Source organism: Mastomys coucha, unplaced genomic scaffold, assembly GCF_008632895.1.
Source record: "Mastomys coucha isolate ucsf_1 unplaced genomic scaffold, UCSF_Mcou_1 pScaffold20, whole genome shotgun sequence".
Lineage (NCBI taxonomy): Eukaryota > Metazoa > Chordata > Mammalia > Rodentia > Muridae > Mastomys > Mastomys coucha.
Window position 1 is genome coordinate 76,428,639 of NW_022196903.1, and position 17,194 is coordinate 76,445,832.

Below are 17,194 nucleotides of genomic sequence, written 5' to 3' on the forward strand. Positions count from 1 at the left end.
CTCTCTACCTCTGTCTCTCTGTCCCTCTCTCTTCTCATCTATCTCTCTGTCTCTGGTCTGGAACTAAGGTGATATCTCTGTTGAGGTTCAGGAATCACCGCACAAACCATACAAACACTGATATCAGTTAAGCAGAATATTGAACGCATATCCTAATACTAGTCAAATGTGGGACATAGCTCAGAATTATCTGAAGTATAACAACGGGGACATCTTTGTCTGTTAGCTTATAAAGAAAAAAAAAAGTAAAGTATAATGAGTTCATACACAGGTACAAGAAGTACTGCTCGGTGGTCAGCTCTGACTCAAGGTATTTTAGACATAACAACTCATATTGACTTTTAACTTGATGGGTCCTAGGTAAAGCTTTGTGGAATTTCTTAAGATTAACAAACCTCATAATATAACATAGTATGTCGTCAGCATGATCCTGTTCTGAGTCAAGTTATTATTTTTCTGTGTCAATGGCTGGCAGACATAGAACAAAATGGCTACAGTTATTCCGGTGGGATCAGACCATAACAATTTCTGCCTCTGTCTTTCCAGGGCCAGGGTTACAGGTGTGAGTCACTGAGGTGTTTTAACTTCTTCAGTAAGAAGGAAACAATGAGCTATGAAGGTCAAAGAAACTTTGCTCTTGTCTCCTCCCCCTCCTCCCCCCCAGCAAACCTTGACATTTTTTAAGACTCCTTTTTAAAAGTCTATTAATTTATCTTTTTTTTTAAATGGAGGATAGTGTCCATGAAGGCAAAAATATTTAAAACCCACAAAAAGTATGGTTGGGTTTTGTTTTAGATTTTGTTACAAGCATAGTTGAAGCCCATTGAGAGATTTTTAGTACTAAAAGTAACTTGGTTTAGGATGGTTCAAGTCCAGCTCCAGGTTTAAGCACATTACAGAGGAAAAAACATTCAGGGGCGTTTACTAGTGTGTCCAAACACTTCAGATGCACTATTTGATTATGTTTGGGGAGAGTTATGTCTTATTTCATCTGAACCATAGCCTTCCAGTTGTAGATTACTGTGAGATCTAAAAATGACTGTGTAGCCACAGTGGTTCATGGTACAAGACGATTTTTATTAAACTTAGGGAAAAGAGATACTTCTACTGTCAGAGCACTTTGTAATTTCAGTGCAAGTAATATCTTAAAGTTTACTCTTAGAATTTACTACACAGAGAGGGTATTTTATTCAGAATAAACTGTATACTCTGGTTAGTATAGCTGCTAACACCCATTCTCTTTCACACAATCATTTCATTCCTTTTTTTCTCCATTTTTTTTTTTTTGAAATTTGTAATCAGAAGAAACTCATTTGTTTAGATTCTTGTATATTGTGAGCCCTAAAGATTTCTGAGGGGGAACATTAGTTTTATCTTTGTCTTTTTTTATTGTTCGTTATATTTTTATGTATGATATATGTGTGTGTGTGTGTTGTACATGTTCATGTGTGTGCAAACACACAGCTTGAGTGTGAAGGTCAGAGAGCAACCTCAGATGTTGGTTCTTGCTTTCTGTCATGTGTGAGACAGGATATTTTTGTTTGTGTATTTCTTCTTCATAATACATATACCAAGCAAGCCCAAGCAAGCCAGCTCAAAGGCTTCTGGGAATTCTATCTCTGCTTCCTATGTTAAAGTAGAACTGGGCTAGCAGGGGAGGTGTGCTATGTCTGGCTTTAGGTGGGTTTCAGGGATTCGAATTCAAGTTGTCAGGTTTGTTCAGCAAACATTTTATCTGCAGAGTCATCTCCCTGGCCTTATTTCATCTTGACTTTTGTGTTTATTTGTAATACTTTCCTGTAAATATCTTGTAATATTTTACTTGCAGTGAAATGAATCACAATCTATTCCCTATCAGATGAGATAGATGTGTGAGAAGATACACAAAATTTTTACCAGAATTAATTTCCCACTGACCTAAAATAATAATAATAATAATAATAATTGTACAACCTGAAACCCAAAGGTATTCCAATCACTGGGAAAACACTAAAAGCTCTCTTCCCATGTACATTTAGGAGAGTGTAAAGGTAATATTTCACATACTATACTTTAAAACACCAGTAACATTGAAAAAATGTTTTGTTTGTATTTAAAGGCGAAATAGGTTTGGGGCATTGGATGTGATGACATATTCCTCTGATTCCAGCACTTCAAAGGTATCAGAAGGATGAGGGTTCAAGGCCAACCTGGGCTATACGATAGAGCCTGTCTCAAAAAACAACACACAAAATTGTTTTTAAACAAAACCTTCTCAGTGGTTTGTACAACACTTTGTGCTTGCTTTCTTCCCACAATATAACTTATGGTAGACCACACTTTTTTTCTATGCCTCAGAAAATGGTTATAATCCTCTCTAAGTTTGGATCTATTTGAACATTTTCCTGAGAGTTCCTTTAATGATTCCATTTTTGCTAGTGGCATTTTCTTTGAAATATCTTCATCTTTTTTGTCATAACCAACCTCCTGTAAAATGTCACATGGACCAGTCACAAAGAGAAAAGGAAGTGACATGCTTACTTCCTTTGCTCTCTGTACCCTGCAATGTCCACTCACTGAGAGACTTTAAAAGGAGTTATAGAATTGTTCACTGATCATCACAATACACATCTGTTATTTCCATAATGATCTGTGGACCAAAGAGTTAGTTTCTTTATGCAATTACTTGATTAGTCTTCTGCAGCAACCTGAAATTTGAATTGTTTTGATAGACTAGTATTAATTACCAACCCTGTAGTAGCTAAAATTGATATGTAGTGAAACTGTGTAAAATGCAAACTGCCTATATCTAAAATGATGTTTTCAAGCTGTGCATGGTGGCTCATCACTGTAATCCCAACATCTAGAAGACTGAGGTGGGAGAAACAATGTGAATTTAAGGCCAACCTGGACCTTATATATACCTATATGATAGAAATATATGTGTGTGTGTGCACGCGTGCATGTGTACTCTTATTTACCACTCCTATATGCCTATTTCCTTCATATATAAAAATATCACGTTATTCTGTCTGCCTATGTGTGTGTGTATATATATACACATATATATGCAGATATATATATATATATATATGCCAACTTCAGTATGGTATTGAATGAAGGTGATTGTAGTAAGCCCTTCTTCTTATGGAGAAAACCATCAACACATTACTATTAAGATTGATTGTGGGACTAAAGAGATAGCTAAATAAGTAAACTGCTTTCTACTCCTGAATTTGGACCCTTAGTACTCACATAAAAAGTCACACATGATAGCATGCACTTGCAGTACCAGCACTGTGAAGGCAGAAAAGATAGAGTCCTGGGGTCTGATGACCAGCTAACCTCACTTAATCAGCAAGCCCCAGGTCCCAATCAAAGACCTTGTTTCAAATAACAAGTTGTGTGACTTCTGAGGAATGACACCAGAGATCATCTTCCAACCTTCATATACGCACACACATACACACATATACATGCACAAAAACACCTGTGTGTGTATATACATACAAAAGAATGAGTTTGTTATCGGAGATGTGGCTTAGTGGTAGAAAACATCAAAGTTACCGTGTGGCGTGTGTAAGTCCTAGGTTCAATCTAAAAATATAGATAGTGTTCACTCCAAGGTTTTTGTCTTGGTGGCCATTGCTTTTATTATTCAGGTTCCCACTCAGTATCAGAAGACTAACACAGAACTCACTGCAAAGCCCAAGTTGGTCCCAAACACAAGATCCTCCTGCCTCTGCCTCATGATTAGGCCTAGGTTACTCTAGACAATTTTTGGTGTTGGGGAGAGGAATTGGATCAATGTTAGATCAGTCTGCTCTGAAGCTCACAACATAGCCCAGACTGGCTTCCATCTTTCTACCTCAGCCTCACAACTCATATTGAGCCACCATCCCCTGCTGCTCTAAGTTTTTACTAACATATTTTAACCAAATTATTCTTTGCCAAGTTACTAAGGGAATTTGTCATGTATGGACACTGGATTTTAAAAAATCTATAGATGATCATATAATTTTCTTATTTAATATTTTAATGTGATAAATTATTTAAATTATTATAATTCTGATGTTATGTTGAACTTAGGCTCTCTGGTTTCTTTTCTTCCTCTTTTTTAAAAGATTTATTTTTTTATTTTATATATAGATATATATACATATATATGTATATATATGTGTGTGTGTGTATATATATATATGAGTACACTGTTGCTGTCTCCAAACACGCTGGAAGAGGGCATCAGATTCCATTACAGATGGTTGTGAGCCACCATGTGGTTACTGGGAACTGAACTCAGGACCTCTGGAAGAGCAGCCGGTGCTCTTAACCAATGAGCCATCTCTAGCCCCCTTTTTCCTCTTTTTTTTTTTTTAAAGATTTATTTATTTATTATATGTAAGTACACTATAGCTGTCTTCAGATGCACCAGAAGAGGGCGTCAGAACTCATTACGGATGGTTGTGAGCCACCATGTGGTTGCTGGGATTTGAACTCATGACCTTCTGAAGAGCAGTTGGTGCTCTTACCCACTGAGCCATCTCACCAGCCCCTTTTTCCTCTTTTTAAGACTAGTTTTTCTTACACTGTAACCCAAGCTGGCCTCAAACTTAAAACAATTCTTGTGTCACAGCTTCCCAAATGCCAAGGTTAGAGATGTATATGTAAGCCACCATGCCTAGCTAACATTATGCTTCTGAGATAAATCCAACTTATGGTCATAATATGTTATTTTTACTTTATGCATATGGCTGTTATGTTTGAATGAATGTCCATATACCACTTGAAGGTCTGACATTTGCAGAGGCCAAAAGAGGATGTCAGAGTTCCTGGGACTGGTGTTACACACGGGTGAGCTACCTGTGTTACCATATGGTGAGCTACCATATGGCTGCTAGGAATTGAACTTGGGTCCTTTGGATGAGCAGCAAGTGCTCTTAACCGCTGAGCCATCCCTCCAGCCTATGATGTGTTATTCTTTTTACATGTTCCTAGTTTTAATGTTCTTGTCTTGTTTGGGATTTTTTTACATCTAAGTTTATGAGTAAAAATAATTTTACTTTTCTTTTCTCCTTTTTTATTACATACACACACACATATATATGTATATGTATGTATACATATACATAATATGTAATATATGTATACATATACATAATATGGTGGAGAGTAATCCGAATATATATATATATATTCGGATTACTCTCCACCATATTACCTTCTCTTATTTCCTCCCACCCCTGTCCACCCCCCTTCTTCCTTACAAATCTCTTTCCATGTTTACTAGTTTTTGTTTTGTTTATTGACCCACTGAGTTCAACTAGGGTCATCTGTGTGATCCAGAGCTTAGCAGTTCATGTATAACTGGATACTTACTATCTATGCCTCCCATTCTCCCAGATTCTATTAGCTACAAATCAACTGTAATAAGCGGTAGGCCCCTCTCCCTTCCATAGCTGACTATTAGGAGAGCCAGTAGGTACAGCTGCTCTGTTTTCATGATTGTTGTGCCCATGCTGAAGTTTTTAGCCCTTCTCCATATCTTACATCTTTCTGCCTCCTCTTTCCAGAGTGTCCCCTGAGACTTAAAGGGATCCTCTAGATGTCTTCTTTAGGGCTGAGCCCTTAACCATCCACCCTTTATCCTTAGTACCTTGTGCACGGTTTTCATATTCACCTCTGTTCACTGCCAAGATTGGCTTCTTTATTTAAAGCTGAGAGTAGCCTTTGTCTGTGGGTGTAAACACAGATATTTAGAACGTGGTTTAATAGTGTGTCAGTTTATCTAAGCAGCAAGATCAGGTTCCCCAGCTAGGGCCCGTGAACTCTACAGTTATGTGTTTGGGACCAGGTTTACAGTAGTAGGTTAGATTCCCTCTTATAGAGCCAGCCTGAAAGACAATTGGGAGGTGGTTGGTTATTCCTGCCTCATAACAGTCATGCCATTACTGCACAAATGGGCATATCTTGCCAGGAAGGTTAGAATCATAGTTCCAAGGTTCACAGCTGGGCAAAACTGTTGATGCCTCCAGCCCCGACCAGCCTCATAGCACCTTCCAGCACTGTGGGAGGTAGCCATGAGGAAGGAAACTTGTGGCTCAGTTCCAATGTCACTTCTCAATAGCTTTTATTCTAGGTGTGTGGTGCCTTCAGCAATAGGCTTTTATCAACTACTTGTAATGGAGAACCAAGAAGAAGTAGCAAGAACCTTTACTATTTTGGAAGCCTCCCTGACTAGCAGTAAAATATGGTGAGAAAGACAAACATAGAAACAAGTTACAATATAGGATGATACACAGTAATAAAACTTATGAGGGTGTCTTAGTCAGGGTTTCTATTCCTGCACAAACATCATGACCAAGAAGCAAGTTGGAGAGGAAAGGGTTTATTTGGCTTACTTCCACATTGCTGTTGATCACCAGAGGAAGTCAGGACTGGAACTCAAGCAGGTCAGGAAGCAGGAGCTGATGCAGAGGCCATGGAGGGATGTTCCTAACTGGCTTGCTTCCCCTGGCTTGTTCAGCCTGCTCTCTTATAGAACCCAAGACCTCCAGCCCAGGGATGGCACCACCCACAAGGGGCAATTGAGAAAATGCCCCACAGCTGGATCTCATGGAGGCACTTCCCCAACTGAAACTCCCTTCTCTGTGATAACTCCAGCCTGTGTCAAGTTGACACACAAAACCAGCCAGTACAGAGGGCAAATAAGCTTATCCAAAGCTTGCTTTGAGGCACAGTGATGCTCCTGTATAAATCCAGCACTTGGGAGGTGGATGCAGAAGAATCAGGAGTTCAAGATCATACTCAGCTACATAATGAACTCTAGGCTAGCCTAGGTAACATGAGACCCTGTAAAATCAAAGAAACAAACCTGAAGTTTGACCTCTGGGTAACTGCTTTATTCTTTAGTTCCACAAGCATCTCTCAGCACTCTCATACTTACACTAAAATCAAATACATAGATCTCTTGGGTGCTATTAATGTGGGATGACCTTGCCAAGTTTGATGTGGTACCCAAATTGAATCCTTTTGGTTGATTTTTAATCCCCTCAATATATATTCTTTGCTTCAAGTACCTGATCTAGTTTTATGAAAGCCAGTCTTTTTTTTTTTTTTTCCTTTTCTTAGGTTCATAAAACATTGATTATTCAAGTGGTGGCTACAGTTCCGCACTGCTTTAGCTGTCATGAATCGAAGGAAAACTACTAGTAGAGGGACCTCCCCTGCCATGAAGATTAATCATCAACCTCCAAGGCTTCTCATTGTGCACATTGCTGTACCTTCCTGGGCTAACATCTGCCCCAATCTCTGCGAGGCCTTGCAGAACTTTTTCTCCATAGCCTGCAGTTTGATGGGCCCCAGCCGAATGTCTCTGTTCAGCTTATACACAGTACAAAACCAACATGAGTGTGTCCTCCCATTTGTGGTAAGTCTATCTCTACTCTTGATATCCTGAAAACAAATGAGATTTCTATAGCATAACCCCAAGTTGGTATTACTTACAGTAAAAACCACATTGGTTCTTCGTATCTGATTAGCCCACATGAACCAGAAGTCATCCTATGTATATGGGGGCTTGTGCTGCAAGAGGCAGCCTCTGAGTTCTTAATTTGGGGGTTGAAATAGGTTGCAACCATCCCTCTCCTTGAGAGAAGAGAAATCTTAGCATTTGCAGTTTTTTGAAATATAATCAGCTAGATCCCTTCACCCTCTTTGAAATGTAAACACTTAAAGTTAAGTTTCTAAAGCTCTTCAGAGGTCTGGTTATCCAGTAGAACTTGTCCCGGAGTAAAGCTCAAGGCCCTAATTTCTTTGCTCAGAAATTCCTAACTGCAAAAACCATGAAACTATTTTCCCTGTGTTCCACTCCAGTGAAACTTGAGCTCCCTCCAGGTAAAACACCACGTAAGGTTTTAGAAGGAGTGACTGAGGACCATTATCTTTACAAAACTCCCTCACAATAATCTACTTCCTCTCTTCCTCAAAGAAAATTTCAAGTCTTCCCTCACTCTTAGATATAGTTCAAAAATCACTGGGTTGGGAAAGACTTCAGTGATTCCATGCATCTCCTTCTTTGAGTCAACCTTATTGCTAAATCAATAGACATAGACTGTATCTTTAAGATAAGCCAAGGAAGGGGTTTCACAGACTTCTTGCTAGTTATGTCTGTAAAATCTAACTAGAATCCACTTGTTTTTAAAATTAATGTCTCATTCTCCTCACTGAAAGTAAAAATATAGTATCTCTTTTGGTATTACAAAGTATGAAAATAATACATGTTTGTTGAGTTCGCTTTCTATTACCATGATAAACACTGTTGTGGTCTGAATATGCTTGGCCCAGGGAGCAACACTATTAGGATGTTTGACCTTATTAAGGGAAGTGTGTTACTGTGAGGGTGGGCTTTGAGACCCTCCTCCTAGCTGCCTGAGGATGCTGAGTCTTCTCCTATCTGTCTTTGGATCAAGATGCAGTCTGCTAAGTTAATATATTCTGAAGGTTCTAATAAATCAGTCACAAGACATTGATTCTAACACAGAGGTGGGCAAGGGATGGTTCCAGTGGGCTAGAACTAGCTAACTGTATCTCTCCACCATACTGAAATTCTAGTCAAACATGGCTTCTTTCCAGAAGCTCTCATTCACAGAGAGGAAAGGGTTTATTGGACTTACATATTCAGATCACAGTCCATCATGAAGAAAAGTCAGGGCAGGAACCTGTCAGAAGCCATCTAGGAAAGACTAAGGCATGCAAATGAGTTTTCTGCAAATAGCCTACCATTTTGCATGGCCTTCAATGGGTGATCTCTGAAATACAAGGCCACCAGAGACTTTATCCCAAGATTACTTCTTGTTGCTGATATGCCTGTCCTGTCACTATTACATAACCTAATGTTTCCTGGACATTGGCCCACCCTATTGGGCAGATTTCCTGTAGATTCAATCTGAAGATTTAGTTTCATATAATAATGCTGTATAGACAAATTGATGCTTTTGTAATTCCTAATAATGGTTTTATAAAATTCCTAAATTTATATAAGTGATTTCAAGCCATATATAGAATAAAACTGCAAATAGAGCTCTCTAAACCTTCATGTGTCATGAACTGATTGCAATAGAATAAGAAAGCAGGCCTGAGATAAATTTGTGATCAAGAAAAAACATTCATTCTAAGTCAGGTCCCCGGATGAAGCCATAGGTATGTACTAAGATAAAGCAAGGCCGTGTGAAACTGTTCTTTTAACTTACAGTGAGCTTATAGAGTGAAACACTGCTCTGAACTCACTATGCACATCCTTCTGTAACTCCCCTCCTGCATGACATTTTATCTATGAGGTAATTTTATAAAGAACTGTTGTCTAAGAAGGTATAAGAAGGCCAGAGAGAAAAAGTAAGTGCAGCATTCGGGGCTCAGCCCATCCATCAAATGTATATATGTAGAAGTCTGTTTGTCTCTCTGTATGTACATACATATGTCTGTAGGTATATGTGTATATATGTAAATATGCATGAACATTTATGGAATTGTTGTGACTGGTGGTCTGGCCTGGCCAAAGTATGTGTGTCTGTTGTCTGTGTGTGTGCTTGAATTCTCCCTCTCTTCCTCTTCTTTTCTCTCTGGCTCACAAGGAGTTAACAAACTCCAAGCCTCTAGTTTGGCCAGCCAGGGGCTCTTGAGCCTAAGAACCGCTAAAAGTAAGTAGCTTTTGACCATAGAATAGAAGAGAATTAAAGACAGAAGAATTGCCAACAATAAAGCGGCTTAGGCCCCATCAGTGACTCCATACCCCTTCACTGCCTTCCTCCGGAAACTGTGATGCCAGCAGGATCCCCAACAGGAAACAAAGTGGAGACCATGGAGGAGTCCTGCCTTCTCATTTGTTCTTCATAGCTTGCTCAAACAGCTTTCTTACACAACTCAAGACCAGCTGCCTAGGAATGACACCACCCACAGTGGTTTGGGCCCTTCCATATCAACTTTTAATCAAGAAAATGCCCTACAGACTTGCCTACAGGCCAGTCTGATGGAGGCATTTTCTCAACTGAGGTTCCCTCTTCTCAGATGACCCTGCTTGGTCAAACTGACAGAAAAAAAGGGAGGGGGGAACCAAAACAATAACCAGCACAACTGGTCTCTTGCTAATTTTATGTTTTATACTTATTGGGTTACAGTACTGTTAAAAATATAATATACCAGGCTAGAGAGATGGCTCAGAGGTTAAGAGCACTTATTGTTCCTACAGAGATCCTGAGTTCAATTCCTAGCAACTACATGGTGGCTCACAACCATCTATAAATGGGACCTGGTGCCCTCTTCTGTCTGGTGTGTCTGAATGTCTGACGATAGCTACAGTGTGCTCATATAAAATACGTAGAGTACATTGCCTATGAGCTTATAAAATGTAGGTTTTATGTCTCAAAGTGGATCATACAGGGAAAAAAAATTTTTTTTTGAGACAGGGTTTCTCTGTGTAGCCTTGGCTGTCCTGGAACTCACTCTGTAGACCAGGCTGGCCTCGAACTCAGAGATCCGCCTGCCTCTGCCTCCCAAGTGCTGGGATTAAAGGTGTGCGCCACCACGGCCTGGCTTGGAAAAATTTTTATATAAACACTCCAAGTACTTAGTCTTTTTGTGTCTAAGTAATTGTGTCTAAGTACACTTATTTCAGCTGGGTTGGGCATAGGAACTCATTAAAATTACATAAGGAATAAAACTGATTCTACGAATTGTGTGGAATTTGGTTCCTTAGATCTTTGACTTTTTCTGTCAGACTATACTAAAATTTGATAGCTTAGCATAATAAACCCTTATTATTTCATGTTTATTGTGAGTTTAAAAATCCATAAGCAGCTCAGGTAGGTGGCTCAGGCATGAGGGTCCCCATGAGGTTGTATTAAAGATGGAAGCCACAATTGTAGTCATGTGAGGGCTTGATGAGAGCTAGAGGTGCTAATTCTAAAGTTCTAGAGTAGAAGATTCAGATGCTAATAGGAAGAAGTTTATATTTCCTCACCACCTGGATCTCTCCACAGCATTATTTTCATGTTCTTGTTCTAACTTTTCTACACGCAACTGATGAGAGACAGAGACAGAGGATGTTTTATGTCCTTGTCACAAAAGTCCATTTATTCCACATTCCATTTATGAGAAGCAAGTCATTGTTCCATCTAGGCAAAGCAACAAGGACCAGATGTATCCTCTTGTCTGAAGTAACCAGAACAAAACAAGAGGCTGTGGAGATACTTCATTAGTTAAAGAGCTTGCCGCCTCAAGCATGAGACCTAAGTTCAAGGACCTGAATGTGGTCATGAGCCAGACCTCTGAGGCTGAGCCTAATCCTCATGTAAAAAGTTGGATGTGGTGTGTGCTTGTGCTGAGGAGACAGAAACAGGGGGATTCTTGGTACTCTAGCACAGCCAATCAGCATGGTAGCTCAGGTACCAATGAAACTCTGTCTTGAAAAGAAGGAAAGAGAAGAGAAGGGGAGGGTGGGGAGAAAGAGGAGGCAGATGACTACTGTAATGACTATTCTTGGCTGTCGACTTGATATACCTAGGAAGAAAAAACCTCAATAGAGGAATTGCCTCCATCAGATTGGCCTATCTGATTGCTAACTGATGTAGAAGGGCCTAGGCCCCTGTGAGCCATGTCATGCCTGAGCAGGTGGGATGTATAAGCCAGTAGGTAGCAGAGCAAGCATTCCTCTATGGTCTTTGCTTCAGTTCCTGACTCTAAGTTCCTGCCCAGTTTCCCTCAATGATGGACCATAAGCTATAAACTGAAATAAACCTTTCCTCTCCCAAGTTGCTTTTGGTCATGGAGTTTATCACAGCATCAGAAAGCAAACTAGCAAAAGTTCTGAGGAATAACACTAGAGGTTGGCCTCTGGTCTAAGCACACACACACACACACACACACACACACACACACACACACACACACACAAACTTCTCAAGGCACTGCACACATCAGATAGCACAATGAGATGGACCTAAGGCTGTCACTGTCTGCTACCTTTAGTTTCCAAGCCTCAGCACAGAAGAGGAAAACCTAAGATCTGGGACTACAGAGAGACCAAGGTATCTAGAGGAGAAAGAACTATATATGAGAAAGGAAAGAAAACTCCCATTTGCCTTTTTAAAAGAAGCTTTTTAAAGAGCTATATAAATCAGTCAAGTTGCAAGCGAGAAACAGATGGTATGTCCAAGCTGAAATTTTTTTTCAGAGATACAGAAAGAGGATATTTGCCAAGCTGAAGGCAGAGTTTAGACAGAGTCAACAAAAGATACTGCTACAGCCAGGCCACCCAGGACTAAAGAGGGCCACCTCATGGGATCTGTGACCTTTGTTACAGAAAATGTAGTGACTCTCGTTAAAGCACCATTAAAGATTTTATTTCAGACCATTGCAGTAGGTGCAAGGACACTGACAGTGGAATTTCACAGTGGGGAAAAGCCAGGACTCAGCAAGTACAGTATGAGTAAGTGGGGCTCCCGAGTCTAAATCCCCAGCTACTGCCTTCCACTGGACAGGCCTTGTTAGAAGCAGGAATGTGAGGAAACTCATTGAATTCATCCTTATAGACTGGTCTCCAAGGATACAAAACCAGAGAGAGAAAAGTAAACAGATATCTGAAAAAGGCAAACAAAACTACACAGTATCGAGCACTGCAATAATTTCTCTTATCTCCCTGTTACTCCCTAGTATAGGTGGCCATTTTGAAATCAATTGATCTCTTATTCATTTCTTTAGTAAAGGCAGGCTGTTCTATACTAAAAACCATGAGCTTGTATGAGCTTTAACCAAGCTGGGAAACAGCTGATCTGCCAGGTGTCAAAGTAAAGTAGCAAACCTAGGGAAAAGGTTAAGCCTTTAATCACCTACTGAAACTGAATAATCAGGAGTCTAACCTGAGAAGAGTGCCTATTCCCCACTCCATTTTGTTGTTAGTGGTGTTGGGGATGTTGCTGGTAGATTTTTGTATTTTATTCTTTGGTTTGTTTAATTTAGTATAGTATCTCTCTGTCAACCAGACTGACCTAAAGCTCACTACATGGCTCAGGCTAGCCTCAAACTCGTGGCGATTCTGATTCATTCTACTGAGTGCTGAGATTACAGGTGTGATCAACCACACCCAGCTTTCCCACTTTTTTTCAGAGTGGTTGAGAGCTAAATGTATTGGCACAGATGAAGGGACAGTCTCACTGTTGAGTGAACACCGGACAAAAAGTTTTGATGGATTTATAAGCTTGAAGATAGAGAAAGCAGAAGGGAGGCTAAGAATAGAAAAGACTGAGTTAGAATAGAGGAAAGTCTATTCAAGTTTCCCTGATCCTCTCATAAAAAAGTCTTGGAAGAAGCTCTTGAGGAGAACCTCACTATAAGCCTTAGAGACCTAGGAAGGAAGGTGTCAGAGATAAGGAGCTAAATATCCCAAGAACAGGATGTGCCAGGGCAGCCTGAGTCCTTGGCCATGTCCTTCAGATACTGCAGTGAATTGGCTGCGCACCAAAGCCACTTTTCCACCGACACACCGTGAAACCTGCCAGGTAAAGCCTTTTAATTGCCTATAGTCAGTCCTAGAAAAGAAAAGTCACACATAGGACTCTTCACTGGTAACTCAGAAATAATTACAAGCCAAAATTTTCTAACTGTAGAACAGTAAAGTCAGTGCTAGTTAGAAGCTCAAGGAAGTAGCAGAACTGATTATCACTTGATGTATACAAGCAGTCCAGTCTGTAAGGAAAAGAGGCCCTTAAATCCATTTTCACTGAACTATATAGACATCTGACATTTTCTGTCCACAGAGACACCCAAAATGTAAATGTAGAAAGACAGCAGATGGTGGATCATTTCTAGGATGGACCCAAGATTACCCTCACATTTAATTTTTTAGTATCATCAAATAACTCTGAACCTTTTATAAGGAATCATGACAGAGAATTCATAATTAAAATATTAGAATTCCTTTTATAACCATTGTGACATGAATATAAATAATTCTAACCCAAGTGATTAATTTCCCCCTCAAAGGAGGATTCCAGAAGAATGTCCTTCCTGTGACATTCTTCCTAATTCTTTAACATTTTTCATTATAAAGAATTTATTGGGGGGCTGGAGAGATGGCTCAGCAGATAAGAGCATTGACTGCTCTTCCAGAGGTCCTGAGTTCAAATCTCAGCAACCACATGGTGGCTCACAACCATCTGTAATGAGATCTGATGCCCTCTTCTGGTGTGTCTAAAGACAGCTACAGTGTACTTATATATAATAAATAAATAAATCTTTAAAAAAATAATTTATTGAAATTAATCTACATTGAGGTATTAGGGTTCAGAACACTTTGGTTTACCTACAGTGTTTATTTCCTCATCCTTAGTAGCTGATATTCAAAAGGAATCATGTCAAAGCAGCAAATAACACAGATAAAGGTGAGTTCTAAGAAAGATGCTGTGGTAGACTATAACTGAGTACAATGGGAGAGGAAGAATAAGACAAGGAAATATAATAATTCTGTCATGTAACAAATCAAATACTGCTAGAGTTTAAAGGAATCACATAAACATGAAGTTATGAAGATAAAAACCCAAATAAGCTCACATATTCCTAGTTGTGACAATAAAAGCATACAGAAAAAGGGCAAATAAAAATGCATAATACAGTGATTTTTCCCAAAGCTGTAAAACAGAAAGTGTTGAGGCTAGAGAGATGGCTCACAAGTTAAAAGCATGTACTGCTCTTTCAGAGAACCTAAATTCAATTACCAGCATCCATATTAGACAACTCACAAGTACCTGTAACTTCAGTTCAGGGAATCTAATGTCTTTGGCCTCTTTGAGCACTTATAGTCATGTGTACATAACCACAGACACCTACACACATACATACTATCTTAATTTGGGTTTTATTGCTGTGAAGAGTCACATGACCATAGCAACTCTTAAAAAGAAAAACATTTGATTAAGGCTGGCTTACAGGTTCAGAGGTTTAGTCTATTATCATCATGGTGGGAAGTATGGCAGCATGCAGGAAGACATGGTGCTGGAGGAGCCAAGAGTTCTATATCTTGATCCACAGGCAGCAGAAGGAAACTGTGTGCCACACTAGGCATAGCTTGAGCATATGAGACCTCAAAGCCTGCCCCTACAGTGACACACTTCCTCCAGCAAGGCCACACCTACTCCAACAAGGCCACATCCCCTAATAAAGCCACTCCCTGGACCAAGCATTCAAACACATGAGTCTATGAGGGCCATTCCTATTCAAATCACCACACATACACAAATTTAAAATACGATATATCTCATAGAAGATATACTATAACTAAGTACAAATATCTGACACCAATAAATGCTATACTCATTTACTAAAAAAATTTTAAACTGATATATTTTTATCACAGCACATTCTATTATATTCAGGGGACTCAGCTACAACAAAGTAATTTGTGTAGGGTAGGTGCCCACAAGACAGCTCAGTGGATAAATGTACTTGCCCAAGACTAGCAACCTGAACTCAATCCCTGGGACTCATATGGTAGAAGGAGAGAACGGACTCCAGCAAGTTGTCCTCTAACCTCCACAGACATGCTCCTATCCTCACAACTCATAAATAAATGCAAATTAAATTAAAACTAAAAGTAAGTAAAGGAGAAAGCAAAGGTATAGTAGGCAAATGCAATCCCATTGTCCCTAAAAAGAAGAGCATGATCTACTATAAACAAGGTTGAATTTGAGAGAAGCATTAGATAAAATAAAGAATACTATTTCAATGTCAGGCACAGAACAGAGTTGGATACAGAATGCTCAAAAGACCTATAAAGGATAACCCAGGCATCTTTCTGTTCTGACTCCCAAGTACTGGGATTATTGCCTACATACCTAGATATTGACTTAAATATATATAATGAAGTATTAGAAGTGGGTATGTAAGAAGGCTTAAAGCAAACTAAGCTGGACTGAGGAAATGGCTCAGTGGGTAGGTAAATGGCTTGCTGCACAAGCTTGAGGACCTGAGTTTGAGTCCCCAGAACCCACATAAAATCAAACATGGTAGCACCCGTCAGTAATCTCAAGGCTCCTATGTCTAGGTGGGAGGCAGAGACAGGAGAATCTCTGGAAACTCGAAGGCCCTGTAGAGCACAACACCAAATAACAAAGAGACCCTGATTCAAAAGGAGGAGGAAGGCAAGGAAGAGACCCTAGATTTTCTTCTGACTTTCACAAACCCACATGAAATGTACCCGTTTGTGCACATGTACACACATACATACAATCATACACACACATACACACATACTCACATGCATACACATACAATCACACACATACATACACCACACAAATAAATAAACCTTTTAGGCTATATTTACAGTCTGATTTCATTTATTTCTTGAATTTTTTTTATTTCCCTATCTAGATTTTTTATTTTCTTTGTGTCAGAATTGATGTCTAATTTCCTGTGCCTTCAGCCCCCCCACCCAAATAGAGAGAGGAACACACAAAAGCAAAGAAAGATGAAACAGCTGACTTAAAACAGTCTTCTTGCTCTAGTAGTATTATAGCTCAAAGTCATGGATTTTATAAGCATGGCAACTATCATTCATTTCTGCTTTTGGGTCATGTCTTAGTCACCTTTTTTATTGCTGTGAAATGACACCATGACCATAGCAACTCTTATAAGAGAAAACATTTAATTGGGGGCTTGCTTACAGTTTCAGAGGCTTAGTCCATTATCAACATGGAGTATGGTGGCAGGAACAGCAGACCTTTTGCTGGATATAGTGAAAAACCACATCCTCTTTGGTTGGTGGCTTAGTCTCTGGGAGCTCCCAGAGGTTCCGGTTAGCTGACACTGTTGGTCTTCCTATGAGGTTGCCATCCCCTTCAGTTCCTTCAATCCTTCCCCTAACTTTTCCATAGGAGTCCCTGACCTTAGTCCAATGCTTGACTATAAGTATCTACATCTGTCTCAGTCAGCTGCTAGTAGAACCTCTCATAGGACAGCCATGTTAGGCTCCTGTCTGCAAGCACAACACAGTATCAATAATAGATCATGCACGGGCTAGTCCAAAGCTGCCTTCTTGTGCACATGTGTAGCAGAAGACTACTTTGTATGGCCTCAGTGAGAGAGGATATGCCTAATCCTGTAGAGACTGGATGCCCCTAATCCTATAGAGACTGGATGCCCCTAATCCTATAGAGACTGGATGCCC

At 39.7% G+C, this 17,194-nt stretch overlaps 1 protein-coding gene across 2 annotated transcripts in view; it reads left to right on the forward strand.

Annotated features, from left to right (window-relative positions):
- Nucleotides 1-17,194, forward strand: part of M1ap (meiosis 1 associated protein) — an 80,908-nt gene that overhangs the window by 1,138 nt on the left and 62,576 nt on the right. For both annotated transcript variants that reach the window (XM_031380889.1, XM_031380890.1), the window contains exon 2: nucleotides 7,108-7,405. In XM_031380889.1, the coding sequence (XP_031236749.1) occupies nucleotides 7,166-7,405 (240 nt within the window). In that variant the 5' untranslated portion in view covers nucleotides 7,108-7,165. The remainder of the gene's footprint in view (nucleotides 1-7,107; nucleotides 7,406-17,194) is intronic.